The sequence below is a fragment of the Vipera berus genome (assembly GCF_964194415.1).
Source record: "Vipera berus genome assembly, chromosome: 1".
Classification (NCBI taxonomy): Eukaryota; Metazoa; Chordata; class Lepidosauria; order Squamata; family Viperidae; genus Vipera; species Vipera berus.
Window position 1 is genome coordinate 100,287,398 of NC_138202.1, and position 25,823 is coordinate 100,313,220.

General features: G+C 39.6%; 1 protein-coding gene across 2 annotated transcripts in view; it reads left to right on the forward strand.

The window, feature by feature from the left end:
- Positions 1-25,823, forward strand: part of SBF2 (SET binding factor 2) — a 248,125-nt gene that overhangs the window by 122,559 nt on the left and 99,743 nt on the right. For both annotated transcript variants that reach the window (XM_081335708.1, XM_081335707.1), the window contains exons 7-15: positions 3,742-3,874; positions 5,417-5,525; positions 7,318-7,431; positions 13,999-14,076; positions 17,164-17,277; positions 20,379-20,507; positions 21,197-21,295; positions 22,100-22,304; positions 25,011-25,120. In XM_081335708.1, coding sequence (XP_081191834.1) covers positions 3,742-3,874; positions 5,417-5,525; positions 7,318-7,431; positions 13,999-14,076; positions 17,164-17,277; positions 20,379-20,507; positions 21,197-21,295; positions 22,100-22,304; positions 25,011-25,120 — 1,091 coding nt within the window. The remainder of the gene's footprint in view (positions 1-3,741; positions 3,875-5,416; positions 5,526-7,317; positions 7,432-13,998; positions 14,077-17,163; positions 17,278-20,378; positions 20,508-21,196; positions 21,296-22,099; positions 22,305-25,010; positions 25,121-25,823) is intronic.

The window sequence follows — 25,823 nt, forward strand, 5'->3', positions numbered from 1 at the left end:
AGACAGTGCTCTCTGAATAAGCTTGCAATTTGTAGAGAGTGAGGACAGTGGTGGAGAGAATGCAGATGGATTATAACAAGCACTGGGAATAATTATCACATAAGCCAGTAGTGCTCAAAGTGTTTTAGGGTAAAAAATGAATTTGGAGCTAAAACTCTCTTTGCTTCCTAAATTATCAGTTATTTAAAATACAAGTGTTCTTGAATATTTGTTGTTTACACTTCAAAATATAGGATATAGAAAGATTTGGATAAGATTTTTTTTTCAGGAAAATAGGAGAATTGGCTAAATGTTATTCTACTGGCATTCCAACTTTGAAGGAGATGGATTTTTTTTTCTTCATTCGAAATCCACTCCTGAAGCTTCTAAATTATTACAGATGCTTTTTTATTTCCCCAAATATGCACTGATTAGCACAAGAACCAAATACTATGCTACTAGTAGTTGCCAAAAGGAAGTAGCTCTAAACATAGTTAGTTTCAGAATAATTGTTTTAAACATGATATCAGTGTAGGTGAAAAAAATATTATCTCATACGCTTCAGTAAGATTTGAAATATAATTAATAATGTGCATGGGAGAGAGGAAAATTTTGACCAATAGGAGATAACATTTATTTAGCGGTTATAAGATTTGGATATTGTAATGGGAAGAGAATAATTGAAAGAAGAACCACATGAGATATAATAGCAGGGAATGAAATTTACAGTAGTAAGTAGACACACAAAGCTGGAGAAACTAGAAATATGTAAATTCTCATTTTTTAAAAAAATGTAAGTGTTTGGAGGATTATTAGTGAAAATTATTTTTATTTTGTTTCCAGTATATACCCTTTTCCACTATTTGGTGGGGAAGTAAAAATAACAGAACTGCCAAACAGCTTTTATATTATAGCAGAAAATTGATTCTGATGAGGCTTTTTCTTTCTAGCTCGATACATTTAGTTGTTTGTACTGTTCACTTAATTTTGTTTAGGTATTGTGTACTTATGGGACCAATTGACTTTCATATATTCTCTCAGTGTGGGTGTTATATATGGATGGACACCTAATGAAATCATGCATCAAATCTTTATTTCTGTCATTGGTCAGCATTACATAATTAACCCAAAAACTTGATTACAGCAAAATAGCCAAATCCAGAAACCCTTCATTCAGATAACAGAATAGCGAAATATATGAATTTCAGAACTTTTTACCAATGAATTCAATAAAAATTTAGCATTCACAGGGCAACCAATGATGTCAAAATTAAAGCCTCACCTTTTAAAGTCTTTGTTGCAGACACATAAAAAGGGATTTTTTCAGTACCCAGTCACAACTACCTTCTCTGCAGAGGCCTCTATATCAATTCCTGTTTGGATGAAAAATACTCGCTCATTCAAACAGCAACACTGACTTCTAATATATAGAGCACTACCATGTGAATTATAATATCCTCAAAATAAAAATGAATTCATTCATTCTAAGAATATCTCATACAACTAGCACCATGGATAGAGAAATGTTTTGAAAATATATGGGATTGGGATAGTGGCATTCCTCAGAGATGAAGGAGACACTATAGCCTCCAACACAGGGCTGAAAAAAATTCCAGATAACCACCAGCTAGTAGGAAAGGGGTAGTTCTTCCTGCAGCCATTTAATGTCATCCAGATATTTGCAGTCCATACCTGGTAGCATTAACATTCATTACCTTTACCTTTGAAAAAAACCTGCTCAGAGTTAGATACAGGTAGTCCTCAACAACCATTTTTTTAGTCACCACTTGAAGTTACAGCGACATTGAAAAAAGTTATTTATAACCAGATTGTTGGGGGCAATTAAGCTGACTTTGTAATAATGCCGCTTGGGAGGGGTGTGAAAGCCCTAATAAGCAGGCATATACATAGAATGAAGGCTACTGCTAAGCTTGTAAGCCGCCCTGAGTCTTCGGAGAGGGGCGGGATATAAATGGATATAAATGGAATTAAAAATAACCATTTTTCATATTTACAACCATTGCAGCACCCTGTGGTGATGTGATCCAAATATGGATGCCTAGTGACTGTCATGTTGCAGTGTCCTGGGGTCATGTGATCACCTTTTGCGATCTTCTGACAAGCAAAATCAATGAGGAAGCCAGATTCACCTAACAACCGTGTTACTAATTTAACAACTGCAGTGTTTCACGTAACAATGGCAAGAAAGGTCTTAAATTGAAGCAAAATTCATTTCACAACTGTTTTGCTTAGCAACAGAATTTTGGGCTCAGTTGCCATAAATCGAGGACTACCTGTATGTCTCTGTTCCCTTTCCTTTCTACTTATACTTCAACAAGATGTCTCTATGGGGATTCTCAGTCGGGGTTTCAACAAGATGGATCATATGGCGTACTTTGTGATTGTAATCTGGTTTATCTCATAATTGTTAACGTATGTTTTGCAGATAACTCAGAGATTTTTTTCTCACAACAGCAGCCTAATATATAGCAGTATAATCAAATTTCAGATATTTAATGGCATTTGTCAAGATTCTTTTCCAATTCCCATATTTTTTTCCTTGTTGTATTGCTTTCACAATATCTGTTCTAAATCACAAATACTGGGAGTAATGGTCTTTCTATTTTACCCATATGATTTTGTTAGACTCCTTGTGTATAGATGTATAGGCGTGGCATAAATAGTTTAATAAGCACTAGAGCACTAAAAGAGATAATATATTATGGTTGATTATATACCTTCTAAAGTTCAATAATCCTGGTGAAAGTTGTAAAACAGCAATAAGTAATGACTTAATGAAGTCCCTTGAAATGGGCAAAACTGTTTATAGACAATATATTCCTGCTGCCATGAGCTTATGGGCATTAGAATTTCCTAAAGGTTCTCTATAAAAAATTCTAATTAGATAGTACAGATAATAGTTATCAACTTTACCTCTTTTAATTGAACAGTCTATGCATAATAGTGTGATATGAGCAATATATAAGAGGGTCTTAAATCACAAAGAAAAAGGTTTTTCCACATTGGATGACACGTGAGAGTCACCACCCAATGAGTATTCTGCTTAGCCTAGAAATAACGTGAATTCCAGTAAATAATAAATAATTGTTTTAACATTTATTTTAAAATTGTTTTAATTTCAAAGGGGGCTTCAGAATTATAAATTCTTAGAAAGGTTTTGGCAGTTCTTTTGCTCTTTTTATATTTGTGTCTGATTCATTAACACAATTAATGAAAATGTTTGTTAGATTTTTCAACCAGCTAATCTTCAAGTGTTGGATTCTTTTCAGACTCATAATTTAATGTATGTTTTGCAGATAACTCAGAGATTTTTTTCTCTCACAACAGCAACCTAATGAGTTTGGAGACTGATTTTGTACAATTGAGCTATTCTATAAGATTGTGCTGTTTTGCTTGTCTGATAAACTACAGTAACCACTTAAATGGATTTTAGATGCATAAATAACAGAACAAAATCCATTTGAAGTAATTATTGAGCAATGTGGAAAAATGAGGTCAAATATACTGAAAGATATCCAATTTCTGTGTCATATTCTAATGATATGGAAATAATAATAGCATAATGCATACGTGTCAAAGAGCAAATGAAAGAACTCAGAAATAAAATCTCCAAAATGGAGAGTTTTATCACATATTTTCCTAAAGTGATTCCAATAATAGTCAATTAATACATTATAACTTTCATTCTTTTGTTATTGCAATAAGTCTATATATTTTAAAACTTGTTTGTCTTTTTTTAAGGAATTCAAAATGTGCTGAATCTGTTCTGTGCAGTTCTTACAGAAAATAAAGTCCTCTTTCATTCTGCTAGTTTCCAAAGACTGAGTGATGCCTGTAGAGCATTAGAATCCTTAATGTTTCCTCTCAAATATAGGTAAGATTTTTTAAATGACTGCATCAAATCTTTATCAATATGGATTAACTTAGGGTTTTTTAGGGGTTTTTAAAAGGTTTTTTATAGTTTGCCATTCCTTTTCTGTTAAGACTCTCCAAATCTAGGACTTTTAGAGATATATTGCAAAACAGTATGTCACACAAACACACCTCATTTTTCACTATCTGACTTGTTTTATTTTAATTTGTTTGAAATACAAACGAAAGGGCCTTCACAGAAATACTAAGTTTCAGCATGATGGCTGCAGTGTCTTTTTAAATACATTGTTTTTAAGATGTCCTCATCCAGACTTTTAGTGTATAAAGATAATACTGTTCTTCACATTATAGAGATCATACATGCTGCTATAATTATTTGATTTCTGAAGTGGTTGAACCTTTTCAACAGTCAAGCTGTGTAATGTGCCTGGTAATCTGGCTGCTTCTCTTTCCAATCTTAAAAGTTCTTAATTAAGGCCATTGGTTTTGTGACACATGCTAAAGGCTTCATGTACAAAAATGAGATTCAAGGCCCAATTACAACAGCATATGTTTACTTCCACTGCCAATAGCTAAGCCACCTGTCCCATCATATAGAAGAAACAAGCTCATGGATATTTTACGCCCAGTATATTGATCTAGTGACAAGTTTAAACATTCATGATTGTCATGAAAACCATGAAATGCACAAGCTCAGCATGCGTATTCAGTCACAGCCTTGGAGTTTTCAGCTCCTCAAAGACAACTGAAATCATCTCAAGTAATATGGTTATTCCCTATGTGTGTAATAATTTACCCATTATCTTACAGTAAAAGATTTTGACAGGCTGATGGAGGTCATGTTATTGGTATAATCCCAGTTACGGTGTTCAAACTTTATATGAAAGGTCTTTAGAAAGGACGCAGGGAGGATGGAGGGGGGGGAGGATATTTCCAGGTGCCATCTGAATACAGTGTTGGAATTCTTCCTACCTGGATAAGCATAAATCAATGATTTTGTTTAATATATTAATATGTTTTATGCTATTGAAATAATTTCTGTATATAGGTCTATTTTACATGTATTATTTTTGCCAGCAAAGGTCAGAGTTATCTGATAAAAACAGCTCTGTTTCAGCTATTTTAACTAACTATTCTTGTTTAAATTTAGATTACAATTTTCGCTTATCTGTAACTGTTTTAGATAAATAATGTTTGTCTTGGGAAAATCTAATTTTAAGTATATTACCTCAATCAATAGTTGTCTGCACATTTTGTGTTCAGTCTCCTTCATTAATTTTAAAGATTATATTTCAGTCATGCAGTTGAGGAAACTGTAGATAGAAAATGCAGTGAAAAGTATTTTATGATATTTTGTTAAACCAGAAACTAGTTATTTTTGTGAACACTCTACTTATTAAGCAAGAAAATATTTTTCAAAAGAGTAAATAAAAATCCAGTCAATGTATTTTTGCTGATTTAATGGAAATGGTAGAAAGCATGTAAATTTTGGTGTTTAACAAAGTAGAGTGGCTGCATTATTTTTCCTTTCTTTTTTTCTCAGTTACCCATACATTCCAATTTTACCTGCACAACTCCTGGAGGTTCTAAGTTCACCAACACCTTTTATTATTGGTGTACATTCTATCTTCCGTAATGATATCCATGAACTTGTGAGTATATTAAGCTGGATTTTATGCCTGATATAAAAACATCATCTAAAATTAAATAAATAATTCTACTCAAACAACAGGAGATTTTCTTACATTCTTTCATGCATACTGTGCATCACAAAATCTTAACTAATTGCCTACTATGCTCCGAAACATATGTGGCTGGGCTCTAATGGGAGAAAAAAAATTAGGAATGCTATATTAGCAATAGTCATTGATTGATTGATTGATTAAATTTCTATGCTGCCCAGCTCTCTGATATAGGAAGTGAATCCAGAGAGATTATGCAGTGAAAAATATTAGTATATGGCAGCCTTAACTGTAAAAATGTCAAAGTGGTACAAACATATTAGTACCAAACAGTATCAAGAAATTGTTACATATCTCATAAATATTAAATGAATATAATGGAGAAAAAGACATTTTGGTGAGGGAAAAACCCATTTGGAAACTATTCATAAGGTGATTTACCCTAACAGCCTTTTGATTTTGAATGACTTCTGATATTTTCTAAGAGCAATAAAATAGCACTGAGTAGTAATGAGTTTTAGAACTAATAGGCAAGTCTGGTAGTGGTTGTTCTAGTGGAATCCTTATTGAAAGGGAGAAGTGAAATGAAATGAAATGAACCTTTATTGTCAAAGTACAGCTGTGTGTACATTGAGATTAGCTGAGCCTCCCTTTGTGCTCCCACCCCCCAACACACAGTGACAACAAACCCTCCATCTTACTACACCATGTGAACCAACTACACCACACACCAGCCTCCCAAGTCAATTCTGCATAAAATTCACAAAAGTTCACAAAAGTTATTTCTCATTCAAAAGCCTAACAGCCCACGGATAGAAGCTGTTTTTCAGCCTGTTGGTGTGGCTGGCTATACTCCTATATCTCCTACCCGATGGTAGTAGAGTAAAGAGATACCGTCCAGGGTGTGAGTCATCCCTGAGAATTTTCCTCACTCTTCCAAGGCAACGAGCCCTGGCGATGTCATCCAGTGGTGTCAGGGGACAGCCCACAATGTCTTGTGCTGTACTCACCACCCTCTGTAATACTTTCCTATCCGCGGCTGTCAGACCAGCATACCAAACCACAATACCATACGAGAGGACGCTCTATAGTAGACCGGTAAAAGAGGGTCATTAGCCGTTGTTCTACCCTGTTCTTCCGCAAGACCCTGAGCAAGTGAAGCCTCTGTTGGGCCTTTCTAGCCACCTGGGTTGTATTAACTTTCCAGGTCAGATCTTCACAGAGGTAGAACCAGTGGCATTTGATGATATTTGAAAATTTAATTTGAAAAAATTCAATTTATATGGTGAGTTGGATTCAGATTTATCTATAATACATTTTATCAGCAGGACTTCTACTTCTCAGTCTTCTTCATGCAGAATCCGAAAATGACTTGAAAATAGCATGGGAAATGGCTCTGGTGAGCCATACAATAACTGGGGAAAAACCTGGATTGATCTTGCTCTGTTCTTGAAATAGGAGGAACCTTTTCTTTAACAAAAGAGCTATCTAAAGTTACCACCGCAGTGAGATCTGCTATGCAAAATGATTAAACCTACAGCTTGGTTAATCAAAATTTTTTAGACATCAGTCAGAATATTTTAACAATTCCAACCAAAATTTGATTTAAAATCAGAACCTAATATTTCCATCAGTTCAGTCCCTCCCCATTTCTCAATGGATATTCCATACTGTTTGGTTTATTGACATTTTAGTATTCTATCTATGTTTAATGGTATTAAATATCATACAGAGCGTTTATGTCTGTCTCTGTGTCTTCTAGCTAGATGTAATCATAGCAGACCTAGATGGAGGTACAATTAAAATTCCTGAATGTATTCACCTCTCCCAGCTTCCAGAACCACTGCTCCAGCAGACTCAAACTTCTCTATCTCTAGTAAGTATAATTCCATGATATAAACATGCATGCATATTTAACCCCACATAGTTTGTAGATAGCTGACAGCTTTGTTTAGGGTGACCACAGCCCTCTTGAGTAGAAGGGACTCTGAAGTGCATCTACAGGGCTATGCAGAGGGTTTTGTAAAGCATCTGTTGGACAAAATTGCTCAGATTTGCTCCCAATTAAATGCCAGCTTTAGTTCAGTTCCTGTGGAGGTGCATAGATATAATCCTGCCAAGGAGCTGAACTTGTTACATCTGAAGAAGCAGGTAGGGTTCTCATGACTGAGCTTAGCCACTGCCTGTTAGACCCATGCCTGTCCTGATTGGTGAAGGCTCCTGGGAAGTGACTTAGGATTAGGTTTTAGCAATGGTAAATTCTTCCTTGTGAGAGGGAGTGGTTTCTCTGCCCCTCCTCACAAAGCCATTACTGGACCCAGCCATAATGGACAATTTTTGTCCAGTATCCAATCTTCCCTTTTAAACAAGGTTGTTGGAAAGATGATTGCACAACAGCTTCAGAGGATCTTGGAGGAAGTGAATTATCTGATATGGGACTGAACCACGCTCGTCACTTTTAGATGACCTCTGGCAGGTGAAAGATTGGGTTACTACATCAATGCTTGTTCTATTTGAACTGTTAGTAGCACTCAGTACCATCAACCATGGTATCCTTCTGGACCAGCTCCAGGAGCGGGCAGCACAAACAAACAGGAGAGTTTTAGTGGTGTGTTGTATTACCGTATATACTTGAGTATAAGCCGACTCGAGTATAAGCCGAGACCCCCAATTTCACCCCCAAAAACTGGAAAAAGTTATTGACTCGAGTATAAGCCGATCCGCCGTTCTGCAAGCCTCTGCCGCCAGCAGAGGCTCGATCCGCCATTTTGCAAGCCTGAATACACAGGAATACCCTGTGTGGCCGCGGCTCGTCGGCAGGTCTCCGTTCCTCCTGCCGACCTTTGGGGAGGTTTGGGCGCCTCCCCAAACCTCCCCAAACGTCGGCAGGTCTCCGTTCCTCCTGCCGACCTTTGGGGAGGTTTGGGCGCCTCCCCAAACCTCCCCAAACCTCGGCAGGTCTCCGTTCCTCCTGCCGACCTTTGGGGAGGTTTGGGCGCCTCCCCAAACCTCCCCAAACCTCGGCAGGTCTCCGTTCCTCCTGCCGACCTTTGGGGAGGTTTGGGCGCCTCCCCAAACCTCCCCAAACCTCGGCAGGTCTCCGTTCCTCCTGCCGACCTTTGGGGAGGTTTGGGCGCCTCCCCAAACCTCCCCAAACCTCGGCAGGTCTCCGTTCCTCCTGCCGACCTTTGGGGAGGTTTGGGCGCCTCCCCAAACCTCGGCAGGTCTCCGTTCCTCCTGCCGACCTTTGGGGAGGTTTGGGCGCCTCCCCAAACCTCGGCAGGTCTCCGTTCCTCCTGCCGACCTTTGGGGAGGTTTGGGCGCCTCCCCAAACCTCGGCAGGTCTCCGTTCCTCCGCGCAGACCTGCCGACCTTTGGGGAGGTTTGGGCGCCTCCCCAAACCTCCCCAAACCTCGGCAGGTCTCCGTTCTTCCTGCCGACCTTTGGGGAGGTTTGGGCGCCTCCCCAAACCTCGGCAGGTCTCCGTTCCTCCTGCCGACCTTTGGGGAGGTTTGGGCGCCTCCCCAAACCTCCCCAAACCTCGGCAGGTCTCCGTTCTTCCTGCCGACCTTTGGGGAGGTTTGGGCGCCTCCCCAAACCTCGGCAGGTCTCCGTTCCTCCGCGCAGACCTGCCGACCTTTGGGGAGGTTTGGGCGCCTCCCCAAACCTCCCCAAACCTCGGCAGGTCTCCGTTCCTCCTGCCGACCTTTGGGGAGGTTTGGGCGCCTCCCCAAACCTCGGCAGGTCTCCGTTCCTCCTGCCGACCTTTGGGGAGGTTTGGGCGCCTCCCCAAACCTCGGCAGGTCTCCGTTCCTCCGCGCAGACATGCCGACCTTTGGGGAGGTTTGGGCGCCTCCCCAAACCTCCCCAAACCTCGGCAGGTCTCCGTTCTTCCTGCCGACCTTTGGGGAGGTTTGGGCGCCTCCCCAAACCTCGGCAGGTCTCCGTTCCTCCTGCCGACCTTTGGGGAGGTTTGGGCGCCTCCCCAAACCTCCCCAAACCTCGGCAGGTCTCCGTTCTTCCTGCCGACCTTTGGGGAGGTTTGGGCGCCTCCCCAAACCTCGGCAGGTCTCCGTTCCTCCGCGCAGACCTGCCGACCTTTGGGGAGGTTTGGGCGCCTCCCCAAACCTCCCCAAACCTCGGCAGGTCTCCGTTCCTGTTTGGGGAGGTTTGGGCGCCTCCCCAAACCTCCCCAAACCTCGGCAGGTCTCCGTTCCTCCGCGCAGACCTGCCGACGTTTGGGGAGGTTTGGGGAGGCGCCCAAACCTCCCCAAAGGTCGGCAGGAAGAACGGAGACCTGCCGAGGTTTGGGGAGGTTTGGGGAGGCGCCCAAACCTCCCCAAAGGTCGGCAGGAGGAACGGAGACCTGCCGAGGTTTGGGGAGGCGCCCAAACCTCCCCAAAGGTCGGCAGGTCTGCGCGGAGGAACGGAGACCTGCCGAGGTTTGGGGAGGTTTGGGGAGGCGCCCAAACCTCCCCAAACAGGAACGGAGACCTGCCGAGGTTTGGGGACGTTTGGGGAGGCGCCCAAACCTCCCCAAAGGTCGGCAGGTCTGCGCGGAGGAACGGAGACCTGCCGAGGTTTGGGGAGGTTTGGGGAGGCGCCCAAACCTCCCCAAACAGGAACGGAGACCTGCCGAGGTTTGGGGACGTTTGGGGAGGCGCCCAAACCTCCCCAAAGGTCGGCAGGTCTGCGCGGAGGAACGGAGACCTGCCGAGGTTTGGGGAGGTTTGGGGAGGCGCCCAAACCTCCCCAAACAGGAACAGAGACCTGCCGAGGTTTGGGGACGTTTGGGGAGGCGCCCAAACCTCCCCAAAGGTCGGCAGGTCTGCGCGGAGGAACGGAGACCTGCCGAGGTTTGGGGAGGTTTGGGGAGGCGCCCAAACCTCCCCAAACAGGAACGGAGACCTGCCGAGGTTTGGGGACGTTTGGGGAGGCGCCCAAACCTCCCCAAAGGTCGGCAGGTCTGCGCGGAGGAACGGAGACCTGCCGAGGTTTGGGGACGTTTGGGGAGGCGCCCAAACCTCCCCAAACAGGAACGGAGACCTGCCGAGGTTTGGGGACGTTTGGGGAGGCGCCCAAACCTCCCCAAAGGTCGGCAGGTCTGCGCGGAGGAACGGAGACCTGCCGAGGTTTGGGGAGGTTTGGGGAGGCGCCCAAACCTCCCCAAACAGGAACGGAGACCTGCCGAGGTTTGGGGACGTTTGGGGAGGCGCCCAAACCTCCCCAAAGGTCGGCAGGTCTGCGCGGAGGAACGGAGACCTGCCGAGGTTTGGGGAGGTTTGGGGAGGCGCCCAAACCTCCCCAAACAGGAACGGAGACCTGCCGAGGTTTGGGGACGTTTGGGGAGGCGCCCAAACCTCCCCAAAGGTCGGCAGGTCTGCGCGGAGGAACGGAGACCTGCCGAGGTTTGGGGAGGTTTGGGGAGGCGCCCAAACCTCCCCAAACAGGAACGGAGACCTGCCGAGGTTTGGGGACGTTTGGGGAGGCGCCCAAACCTCCCCAAAGGTCGGCAGGTCTGCGCGGAGGAACGGAGACCTGCCGAGGTTTGGGGAGGTTTGGGGAGGCGCCCAAACCTCCCAAAACAGGAACGGAGACCTGCCGAGGTTTGGGGAGGTTTGGGGAGGCGCCCAAACCTCCCCAAAGGTCGGCAGGTCTGCGCGGAGGAACGGAGACCTGCCGAGGTTTGGGGAGGTTTGGGGAGGCGCCCAAACCTCCCCAAACAGGAACGGAGACCTGCCGAGGTTTGGGGAGGCGCCCAAACCTCCCCAAACAGGAACGGAGACCTGCCGAGGTTTGGGGAGGTTTGGGGAGGCGCCCAAACCTCCCCAAAGGTCGGCAGGAGGAACGGAGACCTGCCGAGGTTTGGGGAGGTTTGGGGAGGCGCCCAAACCTCCCCAAACAGGAACGGAGACCTGCCGAGGTTTGGGGAGGTTTGGGGAGGCGCCCAAACCTCCCCAAACGTCGGCAGGTCTGCGCGGAGGAACGGAGACCTGCCGAGGTTTGGGGAGGCGCCCAAACCTCCCCAAAGGTCGGCAGGAGGAACGGAGACCTGCCGAGGTTTGGGGAGGTTTGGGGAGGCGCCCAAACCTCCCCAAAGGTCGGCAGGAGGAACGGAGACCTGCCGAGGTTTGGGGAGGTTTGGGGAGGCGCCCAAACCTCCCCAAAGGTCGGCAGGAGGAACGGAGACCTGCCGAGGTTTGGGGAGGTTTGGGGAGGCGCCCAAACCTCCCCAAACGTCGGCAGGTCTGCGCGGAGGAACGGAGACCTGCCGAGGTTTGGGGAGGCGCCCAAACCTCCCCAAACGTCGGCAAGTCTCCGTTCCTCCGCGCCCTGCCTGCCTGCTTCTTTCCGCTGCGGAAAGAAGCAGGCAGGCAAGGCGCGGAGTTTGGGGAGGTGCGCGCGCACCTCCCCAAACCTCCCCAAACTTCGGCAGGTCTCGGACGGCGGTGGCTTGGGAGAGGTGCGGGCGATCCCGGAAGCACCAAAGCCTCGGCCGCGCACAAGTCCTCGGTAAGTTTTTTTGTTGACTGGAGTATAAGCCGAAGTGGAATTTTTCAGCCCAAAAAGTGGGCTGAAAAATTCGGCTTATACTCAAGTATATACGGTAGTTCTCTTCCTTCTTTGGGGGCCAGACAGTGTTGATCAGGAGCAAGGTCTCTTACTCTCTAATACTATTATATGGGATGCAGCAAGTTTCAGTACTTACTCCATTCCTGTTAGTCCCAAACTTGTTGCCTTCTAGAAGAACCTAACAACATGGCTTTGCCATCTAGCCTAGGTAGTTGGTGACATTGGTGCAGAGTCTGCTAAAGTGATTGTACTATTAGGAAAATGAATGGTGCTTTTTATAATGTTATAGCTTTTATTCATTTTAATGATTTTCACAATTTTTTATTATTGTTTTGGATTATTAAGTTTGTAAGCTGTCCAGAATCACAGCTATATAAATTTAATAAGTAAATAACCAGTGCAAACCACACCCATGTACCAGCCTACATCTTAGCATTTTTTAGCATTCACTCAACATATATGACTTTTTATCAATTTTATTCTTTGGCACCAACATTTATACTATTTATTTCAGTTCTAATCTGAAGTAACATATAACTATAATTCCCTTAATCGATAAAATCTTCTAGCATTCCCTCACCTTAGTTTCACATCAAATTTTGTTGTCTTTATATTCAACTAGAGAAACGTTGTCTTTATATTCAACTAGAGAACCTATGACCTGTTGGGCCATCCTTTGAGAGAAAGATAGTGCAGTCTGACATAACCAGAATAAACATTAGATTTTTCCCATTGGATTCTTGTTCTCTTTCCCTCCTTGCCGCTTCTCGGTCACATTTGGGGTCTTTTGTTAACCATGATGCTTCCCCCAACCCCTTTTCACACTGCACAATTAGGCTGACCATATTCTTGCTGGACATTTCCATTATCAGTACCTACATAATGGTGATTATCAGTACCTACATCATTATTAATACCTCATCAGTACCTATATCATGTTGGGATGCTGCAGTGATCAAAAAATTGAGAATAAACTAGTCTGAACATGGTGGTCATTTCAGTGCCACAAGAATAACATGTCCAGGATTTTTTATGTATTCTTTAAGATTTGAGGTATCTTGATTGCAAAATATTTGTGGTATAATGGACCAGGAACAGGAGTGACTTCTGATTTCATGCCAGTTTCTCCATTGTCTTTCCTGTCAGGAAGCATCAGAAATCACAATCATGCAACAGTAGAAATGTTGCAGCAACCACAACTTTGCACATAAAACTGGTGTGAACAGTGTGAACTGGTGGAAGTTTCAATTTGAAAGAAGTAATGGGTAGTAAAGAAGTAATAAAGATATTTTCTGCATTCTTTAAGTTAGTGGATTTAAGGTACCTGGATTCAAAAACTGTTCTGATATATTGTACCATTTGGAGGGTTCAAATAGACGAGCAAACAGGAGAGTTTATTCCTTCCTTCCTTTCTTTTTCTTTATTATTTTTCCTCCTTATTTTGATTCACTTTAACATAAAAAAGCACTAGACATAGATTAATTATAAATGCATTTAATTGTTGCCATGAAAAGAAGTTGGACCAACAAAGACCAATCAAAATTAAAAACTCTTCTGTATGTTTTCTGAAAAGGTTTACAGTAAAGGGATCCTTTTTTGTATAATGTTGATTATTCAGTCTATTTGAGTTTTTTCCCTTTCAAGTGTAAAATCAGTTAGCTGCTTTGAGTTATGAATATTTCTTAGCTGACTTAACATTTGTTTCTTTGTATCTAGCATCAGACTGAAATAATAAGGATACAAGAATGCAAACATTTGTTAAATTTTAATATGACATTTAAATGTGGTACAATTTACATTTAAATATAAAAAATATTTTAAAAACAAATCTAAACTACTTGCTTTTAAAAAAAATTTCTTGAAATTGTAGGTGTTATATCCGGATTTGGCAACAGCAGATTATGCATTTCCTCCCCCTCGAACTGCTCTGTCACATTCCAAAATGTTGGTAAGATACAATGTTCCCAATGCTGAAATAAACAGGAAAATATAATGTATTTCAATTTCTGCATTTTTCCCAAATATTTTTACTTTATGTCATCAAAAATGTTGAAGAGTTCTTTTTCAAATTTAAGAATTCTTGCTGGAGCTGATACAAAAGGGTTAATTCTACTTCTAGCTAGAAAACAAACCTTAAGATTTGTTCCTGTTCCATACAAGAAATCTCAATTCATTCATTAGTGTGTCTTATAGGATTAATTAGTGGCTTTCCCATTGGCTCCTCCCAAAAAGAAACTATAACAGAGGTTAGGGATTGAAGAGAAAGGAACAGCATACAACCCTACGACAGCAAAACATTGCAGTTGAAAGCCCCAAAGAAACATGCTCAGTTATCTAGTCACAAGGATTAGACTTGAGTCATAAAGTAATGGCCTTCAGAGGCAGTAAGCAAAATGAAGGAAGCAGGCAGCAGCTTCTCTGAAAGTGTCTTGGACCCCTTCTCCCAATGATGGACAAGGCATCACAAAGCACCAAAAATAGTGATTCTTCAGCAGGCAGGCAAGAAACACGAGATGCCACCAATGGTATAAGCTTCCTATGGCTGGACAGACCAGGGAACCTGAAAAATGCAGCAACAGCACCCATTATCCAGACCATACTGAGGACATGGAAACTGGATCTCCCCGTACTTTGTTGAATGAATAACATCAGAAGAATCAACAAACACCAGACAGTATGCTATATTGGAGTTGTGAAGGAAATCCCAGTGGGAGCCAGCCTAGCAATGTCCAACATGATAATTAAAGAGCTAAAGGAGGATCAGGCTTCATTTGCACTTAATCTAGCCTCATAACACTTGGAAACCCCAGTCAGCCTTCCACACCAAGTGAGGCAATTTTCAAAGCTGAGTTAAAGCATCTTATGAGAAGCAGAGGATACTTTGGGTCAGAAAAGAAGAAAGGGGAGGAAGTCACATTCAGGTCTATTTGAAAACATTGTTTTTTCCCCATCCCAATGACATTAGGAGCCATGGTAGCATAGTGACTAGAATGCAGAATTGCACTCTAACTCTGCCCACAACCAGGAGTTTGATCCTGACCAGTTCAGGGTTGACTCAGCCTTCCATCCTTCTGAGGTTGGTAAAATGAGGACCCAGATTTTTGGGAACAATATGTTGACATTTGTTACCCACTCAGAGGGTGCTGTAAAGCACTGTGGAGCAGTATGTAAGTCTAAGTGCTATGTCTAGTGCTATTATAGAAAGGAATCTAGGTTTGTCTCAAGAGCACTGTCTCAAAGGAGGCCAACCTTTATTACAGTGATGGGTTTTCTGGGCATGATGAGTAGGACATAAGAACAGCTCCTGTGGGACTGTTTTTAGTTGAGACTACTTCAGTGGCTCCTCCTTTCACTTCAAAGCCAAAATGCTAGCAGGAAAAAAAACAGAGCACATCTAGTTATGAAGATTCATAAACATACCAGCATCACAGCACATTCAGTGGGAGATCAACATGAAACAAAGGAAGATTGCATATGTAAAGTGACAACCAGAGTGGAATACCTACTTAGTTAAACATTATAAAATACATATCTACCTCTACAGATGCTGTCTTTGGCCAGATATTATTACAAAGGGTACTTTTATCTTTACTTTAAGCCACTCTGGGAATAAAGCTGTAGAATATCCCTTTTCTTGCTGGCTTCAGTTTTGGCAATTAAGAGCAATAGTTAGACTTACTATGAAATATCTTTCTGGTAATTGAAAATGTATCCCGAATTCTCTTTTGAATGGAAAAAATGCTTAGAAATGGCAGATACTTTACCAAGTAATAAATATTATACATTTGTTTTTCCATTTCCCATGTGTTTTTTGTCAGTGGTAACCTTTGTTACAATGAAATGCTTGTAGAAAGAAGAAATTGAACTACACTTAGCATGAGGCTAGTAAGACAGCGTTTCCTCTACAGGGCTCCAAAAAGTACAGATAGTCCTCAACTTACAATAGTTCATTTAGTGACCATTTGAAGTTACAATGGCATTGAAGAAAGTGACTTGTGACCATTTTTTACACTTAGCAACCACTATGGCCATGTGATCAAAATCCAGATGCTTGGCAACTGGTTCATATTTATGAGAGTTGCGGTGTCCCGGGGTCCTGGGATCCCCTTTTGCAACCTTCTGATAAGCAAAGTCAGTGGGGAAGCCAGGTTCACTTAACAACCGTGTTACTAACTTAACAACTGCCGTGAGTCACCTAACAACTGTGGCAAGAAATGGGGCAAACTGACTTAACAACTGTCTGTCTCGCTTAGCAGTTGCAATTTTGAGCTCAATTGTGGTCAGAAGTTGAGGACTAGCGGCATCAGTCCTATCTTTTCATTATATTCTGAAGCATTACTGCAGTATCCCATCTGTGATCCCTGAATTAAATTTACTTTCCACGGTTAGTATCAATGCAGAGTTTACGGGAAAATGAAGTATTGATGAAAAAACTGAACTGAGGTATAACAAATGTACTGGTGCCAGAGTCCTTAAAGGTGAGGTTTATACCTGAATAATTAAAGTTCTTGCAATTCAATTACGGGAGAATATAAGCAAGCTGTTCACATGGGATTTTGAATTTTAATGTCATATTGTGATTTTTGACTAAATTTGGGGACCAGTGGAATGTTGAGAACATATTATAGATTTTAAAAATGGGTGCCCTGGAGGCCATATCCAGTCACAAAATATCCATTCACCAAAGATGTCCTGGTGAAATTTCTTCCAATCACTCTTCTAGCTTCCAAGAGAATCTGTTCCATCACCATTGACCTTTGTTTCGTTTGCTACACATGCAACTTCCAAGCAAATACTGCCTACGGCCACTTGCCATTTTTATTGTTTAAGAATGTTTTCTTGGTCTCTGTGGAGCCCATTTAGCTTCCTATTTTTTAATTTGTAAAAACTAAAATAGAGTAATCTCTGGTGGGGCTTGAAACCTGGATGGTGTAAAGAAAGATGATGTCAGACGATTTGGGTCTCAGGCTACTGATGAATTAGTTGGGAAGGAATACCTTATTTTCATATTATAACAGTTTGGTATCTTTCTTAGGATAAAGAGGTGCGTGGAGTCTTTCTTAGATTATTTGCACAACTTTTCCAAGGATATAGATCCTGTCTTCAGCTAATCAGAATTCATTCAGAACCTGTGATAAACTTTCATAAGGTAATAATAATGTTGAACCTAGTAGCTTATAATATTGTATTTTTAAAAGATTAAAATAAGCAAAACACTATTAGCTCAACAAGCACCTTGATTTAGTGTGAAATTTTAAGACAATCCAGTTTCATAAAAACTTGTAAAATGTACAACTTTTTACTACTTTTTCTCCATGCTGTTTTAAAAGCTAAGATTATGTGCCAATAATGTAATTGTACATGTAATTGTATCTCTTTCATTTTTGTAAGTGGAACTTTTGAATATGTTAGTTGCAAGGCCAACTAACAGTTCTTTTTAATGAGTAAATGGATAATAAAGAACTTGTAGAATATTTCTCCTTCCTACCAAAAATAATATATCTAATTGATATATCTATCATAAAGATCTGAAATGGAACCCAGGGCAAACAGTAATTCCAAAATTTAATTCTTACATTTAATTTCCATTTAACAAAAAATGCTGTTTTCTCATATTTCCTTTTTTGCCTTTGAGTTGGTGTTGACTCCTGATGAATGCCTGGACTAGTCTGCAGTTTTGTTGACAAACGTTCAGAAGTGGGTTGCTATTGCCTATTCACTTTTTACTAGGGATCTGAAATACTGTGCTGGACAATCCTGTATGTAATACAGGGACATTATATGTTTTACTTATTTTAATCTTTTTCTTCAGTACCTTGAGCAACAGGGATACAGTGTTCATATCTTTAATGAGGCAGAACCAAAGCTATATTAAATAGTATACGGTAATTCAGCAGTAGATCTGATTTAGAATCTAGGTCTGTCTGAATATTTCCTGTGAGTGCTGATTTCTGATCGGGGCAATTAACAATTTCATCATTATCTCTACTCATAAGAATGCTGTGATTATACTTTAATGATTTATAGTAACGGGGATATTCTATATAGCATTGCATGTTGCATCAATTTGCAAAAATGATTTACCCTTGTGACAATGCTTGTAAATATTTATTACTTGTTTTCCCAAGTTGGACAGGGATGTACCCAGTACAATAGGTCCAGAGTCTTTTTATATGTTTGGATACATGCCTGAATAGTTGAAGCTACTACACCATCAGATTATATGCAAGTTGTCATTAGGGAGAAGAAAGAAGGAATCTGAGATTCAAATTAACCATTTGTTGCTAATAATAGTAGTCTTTAGTATCAACTGATGCTAAAATTCCTGAGCTAAAATTGCTGATCTAATTGAGTTTGGTTATTTACTCCTAAAGTAATTTCAAGTCCTGCTCTAATACTTTATTCGGCAATTGGTACAGATCAGAACCACATTCTATAGATCTAGTCTTCTAGCTTGCCTCCAAACATTACACATTGCTTGTATGTTTGCCAAGATCCTCTAGGGCCCATCTTTAATGGCTGAGACAATCTGAATTGCCAGGCTGCCTAATATGGTGCCAGGTAGTTGTTACTATCTCTCTTTCCAAAAGGATCTTCTGACTGACTGAAAAATAAGAGAAATTTCTCACATGGTGGAATTTTTCCTATCAAGCACAAGAAATTTAGGTTGCAGCTAAAGCTCTGTCCACTCTGTATTCTGTTTTTCCATTGATATTTTTATATTATGTGGCAAATTGTTTCTGCACATAGCTCTGCTTTAAATTGTTATATTTTTCTCAGCTCCGAAATCAGAAAATTGAGGCTGCTGTACAAAAGTTGGGTGTCTGGTTCCAAATTTAACTCCATTTTAGAGTCTGTGTTCTTCTTCCAGCTAACTACAAAGCCCAAATCTACAGCAATTGCCTTTTAATAATAACTTTGAAAATAGTTATTACATCCTGTTTCTGAGCCAATCAGTTCTTTATATTTCATGTAGATTCCATTTTTCTTGTTTGGTCTAGAAACAGTAGTTCTTACTCATAACTATAGACTGGGCACTATCAATTGACACACCTGTCACCTCCATTGATTTTTTTTATGATCTTTATGATGTTCATCATACTCTGTTAGGTATTCAAGCTTGTAAGTGTCATTTGGTTGAGTAGCTCTGTCTAATATTGCCATAGATCACCTGCTAAACTTACTGTTCTCTTTTCCATGTGAGCACTATAAAAAATAATAGCAAGTTATCTGTAATTACAGTTGGCTTACCATTTTTCTTTCTCCAGTTCTTGGTATTGTGGCCTATTTTTAACAAACAGCTATTTCAATATGATTAGGATTCTAGTTAGGTTCTTGCAGGATCTAGTGTCCAACCAAAATTGCAGCTTTTGCATGTTCTGTAATGGTGGTTTGTACTAATGCAAACGTATGTTTGAATGCAAAGATGAGTGCACAAAGAACCATAGTTAGCAACCTGCTGAGATGGTTAAAAATATTCTGCCTCCTAGCAGAGATTAGGAATGAATAATATGCTTCATGTTAGATGTTAATTCATGATCCAATGAATAGTTTTGTAAAATGAACCAGATGGCTCCAGCAAGTGAGCCAAAATGCATTCCATAAAGAGGAATAAACAAAAACGAAGAAATATCTGACCATGGGGGGAAACTCTTTTTGACCTCAACTGGATTGTGAACATGAAGCAAAACTCATCCACCAAGTTGTTTTTCCAATCAAAAATTTTCTTTGCTGTTTAGCAGCAGTCTTCCCCACCCTTTGTTCCTTCTTCATTTGTCTCATCCCATGTTCTGATGCCCTAGAGGAAGGTAAAGGGTTGTATGTGTGTGGAGATGCCATGCATTAAGTGAGCTAAGCACATTGGCTTGTATCTCAAGAGACAGAGGTCCAGATTTGAATTAATAGGTAAATAAAATGATCTAATCTAGTTTTTGTATCATTTTTATGTTTTTAATGATCACACAGCTGTTAAATAGATTCTGTATGTAGCCATTTTACATCTTACCTTGCCTAATTTAAGTTTATTGAGAGAAAGCAGATTTCTAAATGCACTCCAGGCATATTTGGAATGCACATTTGTGTGTATTCATGGAAGGTTTTCCATTTTTACAGCAACCTTAGTGTTATGGTAGTTCATGGTTTGGTTCTATTAAAAGCATTAGACACATTGTTCTTTTTTGAATTTTACATCCTTTTTTTCTTCTTCATGTTTCTGGTAAAGTCTTAGTTACAATTTATTTTTATTTGCAGGCAGCTTTCTTAAGCCAACGGGGCTTAATTGAGAATGATTTCCTTACCAAAATTCTGAATGGAATGGCATTTGCAGGTTTTGTGTCAGAGAGAGGTCCTCCATACAGACCCTGTGATCTCTTTGATGAGGTAGAAGATATACATACGTGTATATATGTTTTTAAAGTTAATCATGAAACTTGAGAGAAAATGTTTAAGTTGTTTGAAGGGGTTTTTTTGTTTTAGTTTTTGGTCTCGTTATTCTTGTAAAATATATTGGAATGAATTAGCTTAAAAGAGTAATTATGGGCATGTATTAATTTTTGTTTTCAAAATATTTGTTGCCTAAGAACAGATACCCCATGGGGAATTGTCACTGGTAGGATAAATATATGCAAATAGTTTGCAGTATTTGTCATAATAAAACTTTTGTTGACCATTTTAAAAATTAAAAAGTGATAATATTACTTTATTATTTTAGGGTGTTTTTTTTAGAAACTTTCAATAAAGTATGAGAATTTGTTAGGAGAGCAAACTTTTAATCAAGCTGTGAAAAGAGGGGCCATTGCCAAATTTATACATGTCCGATTATATTAAAAATATTTATTTTACTATTAGTAAAAAAAAATACATTACTATGTATTTCTGAATACTTAATTTGGTACAGCCAAAATGTCAAGTTTATTATTGTTTGAATTATTAACAATTATACAACATGCATTCAAAATAGAAATGGGAATGTGTTATTAAAAATGGTATGTAAATATTTTTAGTGCCATATGTAAAAATACTATCTAAAAGCTGCTTTTTATCAACAAAAATATGATTTATTTTTAAAGCTGGTAGCATTTGAAGTAGAGAGAATTAAATCTGAAGAGAGCAATTCGTTAAAAGTGTTAAAACATATCCGAGAACTTGCGGAGCAGCTATTAAAAAATGTAAGTACAGTGTATGTTTATGGTATAATTTATTAAAATTTCATTCTAAATATTTGTGCTGTAAGTTGAAGATGCACAAAGCTGCTTGCAGTTATATAACTTAATTACAAAGTTGTAAGTACAATTCTTAAGTAAACTGGGTTTTTTTAAGTATTGCATTTGGTATAAAATGTATTTGGTATGCAACATATTCTTGGGTTATGGAACCTTAAGGCCAAGTCATGTCAGAAAGAGGAATTGTTATTATATTCTTCATTAATTGTTTTCTTCTCTTATAATTACAGTATGTAAAACACTCAGTTATTTGGGAGTTGGGCAGCCTTCTAAATTAAATAAAAAAAACTTTTCATGTCTGCTGAAAGTAACTTAGATCTTCACTCCATCTGTCCTTTTTTCACCCTGCAATAGTACTATTTCCATTATAAGATTGACATTTTATTTTGTTGTTACCTGTCACTGTATAATATTGATGTAACTGCAATTACGCTATGCCATTTTATGATTTAATTTTGGTCATCAATGTCTTATTTTATTTGAAAGTCTGCAGTGAAGATTTAAAACATAAGATGAGAGAAAGTGGTTACCTATCATATTGATCATTAAACTGTTTGATTTCCATACAAAGTAATTTTTACTTTTATTTCAAACATCAAGATGAATGTCCTATTGCCCTTTAATGTATTAATTATTAATAAAGAACCCTTAATGGCACTTTAATAATACATCTTTTGGCAAGCAAATTGTTTAAATAAATAAATATGTTACATCCCTGAATACAAATATTCCCTTTTTTAATGTCTGCAGGAGAATCCAAATCCTCATATGACATTCCAAAAGGTTCCACGACCTACAGAAGGATCTCATCTACGAGTTCATGTACTTCCTTTCCCCAGGATTAATGAAAATCAGGTTCAGGATTTAATTCAGGAAAATTTGATTAAAAACCAAAGTGCACCATCTGCTTCTCGCATTGAAAGGAAATGTGTTGTTCCTGCTGGCCCACCTGTTGGTATGAGTGTTATCTTTATGTTTTATTCAGTTAAGTCAAATTGAGTGCTGTTTTGAAACCTACAATTAACCCCACTGACTTTTCAAAGGCCATACAAGACCATGGCAACATTCTGAGAAGATCAAAAGGGTGGCGCCAGTGTTTGTTGTTCGTTTGTTTTTAATGGAGTTTGAGGATAACAATGATAGGCACCTGGAATCAGTGCCACCAATTCTCAACCTTAAACATCCTAAAAATGATCCCAATCTCCACGAGGAGAAATCATTGAGACATTATTGGGGGGCTTGGATTGGAATGGTTTACAAATATGTGCAAATCCTACTTGTTTCAGAAGCATTCAATTCACAAGAGTAATTTCTAAAAATGCACTGGACCACCTGGAATAACCAGATCAGTGTGGTCTTGAGGAGAAACAAGAAGTTTTCAAATTGGTAGGCTTTGCACAGACATCTCTCTGTCTTCTATAACCCTCCATTCTTACTGGAGAACTCCAAAACTGCAAGCAAAGGTTTAAAACTTTTCCAGAAACTAGATTTTTACTTTTCTATTCATTTGGAACAAAAAGCAATGCAAAAAAACGATCCCAGAGAAATCTCATCAGCAAAATTAAACAATCTTGCTTCTAAATTTCATTGGTAGTCTTTTAATTCTGGCACCTCATGTTTTTCATAGATTTCCCCCCCCCTTCCTCATGTATATCTATATGTATTGATTAAATTTCTGTGCCACCCATCTCACTGATACAGTGACTCTGCATGGCTTACAGTGTAATAAAAAGTAGAAAACATTAGAGAACAGTTAAAATTAGAAAAATTGAATAGAAAAACCAAGAGGATAGGATCATCTCTACCCAATCAGTTACTCCCAACATAGCAGGCTCCTGTTCCGGCTCCAGGCCAAGAAACAGAGCCAAGTTTTTAGGCTCTCCTGGAAGGCTGGGAGTAGGGGCAGACCTCACCTCCAACTAGAGAATATTCCAGAGGACAGGAACCACATCAGAAAAAGGCTGTTTGTTCTCCTGGACCCCACCAATCAAAATTCTTTAGCTGATGACAGCCAAAGTACGCCCTTTTTGCTGGAATGAGTGGTGTGGGCTAGTCCCATCAGAATGAGAAAATGAGACTGGGTGAAATGGTTCTTCAGATATAAATATAGATGTGTAGAGTCCCTACTAACTGTGTATTTGATTTTTATAAAATGCTACAAAGTATTTCTATTTCAATTTCCCATTTACTGTAAATAGGACCTTAAAAGCTGTTTGATATATATTAACATATCAGACCCTAAGTTTAGGATTTCATGTGTTGATACATAATACATAATATATTTGAGCTCTTCCTTACATATTGGGATGAGTCACAAAATAACAATTGTGATGAACTTCCTGAATTTTTGCCAACAAAATCGTACCATTCCAAGTTGTGAAATGCTCTATGTAGAACCTTCAAATATTAAGAAGCAGGCAACTCTAATATGACGTTCCCACATAGAAACTCTTTTTTATTAGTGCTGATGATATTTTGCATACATTAATTTGTCCTTATCTCTTTTAATATTGTTTTTTGAAATTAGAGGTATCCTGTGCACATAGTCCTTGACCTATGACCACATTGAACCTGTAATTTCTGTTGTTCAGTGAGACATTTGTTAAGGGAGTTTTGATTCATTTTACAACCTTGCCACAGTTGTTAAGTGAATCACTGTAGTTATTAAGTTAGTAACACGGTTGCTAAGTGAATCTGACTTTCTTGTCAGAAGGTTGCAAAAGGTGATCACATGACCCCGGGACACTGCAAACATCATAAATATGAGTCATTTGCCAAGCGTTCAAATTTTGATTACTTGTGGATGCAGCAATAGTCGTAAGTGTAAAAAATGATCCTGTTATTTTTTTTTTAGTGCCATTGTAACTTTGAACAATCACTAAATAAATGGTTGCAGTGGCTCAGTGGGTTAGGACACTGAGCTTGTCGATCAGATGGTCGACAGTTTGGCGGGTTGAATCCTGAGTGCCGCGTAACAGAGTGAGTGCCTGTTACTCGTCCCAGCTCCTGCCAACCTAGCAGTTCAAAAGCACGTAAAAATGCAAGTAGAAAAATAGGGATCACTACGGTGGGAAGGTAACAGCGTTCCGTGCGCCTTTGGCGTCTAGTCATGCCGGCCACATTACCACGGAGACGTCCTCGGACAAGCGCTGGCTCTTCGGCTTTGAAATGGAGATGAGCACCAGCCCCTAGAGTTGGAAACAACTAGCACACATGTGCGGGAGAACCTTTACCTTTACCTTTTAAGTCAAGGACTACCAGTATTATAGTCCTCTTCTTTTGTTTGGAAAGTAATGCACCAACGGAAATTTTTATACTACCAAAATTGATATGGAATTTGTAGAGAAATTTTAGAGTGAAATGCCAAATGGGTATGTTTTAGACTCTGAAATAATATTTCTCACCAATTTACAGTTTTTCTTTATAAAAGACAATGTCTCAAATCCTGCTAATATAATAATATGTAAGTCCACATATGATTATATATTAAGAATTAGTACTGGAAACATATTTGAATCTGTTCTTGTGTGCAGAACACGTGTACAAATTAAAACCTTGGTATGCAGAAATCATCCCAGGAATGTTTCTATTATAATAACCTTTTAGTGATGGTAATTTTAAAATAAATGGACTCACATATGTTTTTATTTTATTTTTTTAGTTTCCATAGTAGAAAAGTCAAGCACAGTTTTCAACAGTGCGCAAAGACTGGAAGTTGTTAGAAACTGCATCTCTTTTATATTTGAAAATAAACTTTTGGAGACTGAAAAGGTAATAGGATTTGTTAAATTGTTTGAGGGGCTATTCCAAGTAGTTAAGACATTCCATACATGTTAAGAGATGAGCTCTTTCTAGTCTTTTCAAACTTAACTCTACTTTTACATATATCTTACCCTTTTCAGTTCGTATTGCAAGTATTTGAGATAAAAGAAATGTACTGTCTGTGAAGAAATAAGTAAAATTATTTGGCATTGCTGTCTCGCCTTCATTTTTTTCTACCCCTTCTACTGAACAGTTTTATTTAGTTATTAATTATTTAATAATGAGATATATGTTCCCTGTTTTGTATTTTTCTCTTAAACGAAATGCAAGCTCCTTGTCCAAACTTGAATGCTTCCTTTTCTGCTTGAAGAGCAGTTGAGGACCAGACTAATTTGCCTCTTAGACGGCTTTTTTTTTGGTTGTTGTTTTTATTTTGCTGATGTTATTGCTAATTGTACAACATTTATTTATTTATTTATTTATTTATTTATTTATTTATTTATTTATTTATTTATTTTAATTCCATTTATATCCCGCCCTTCTCCAAAGACTCAGGGCGGCTTTACAAACTTAGCAGTAGCCTTCATTCTATGTATATGCCTGCTTATTAGGGCTTTCACACACACCCCAAGCGGCATTATTACAAAGTCAGCTTAATTGCCCCCAACAATCTGGGTCCTCATTTTACCTACCTCGGAAGGATGGAAGGCTG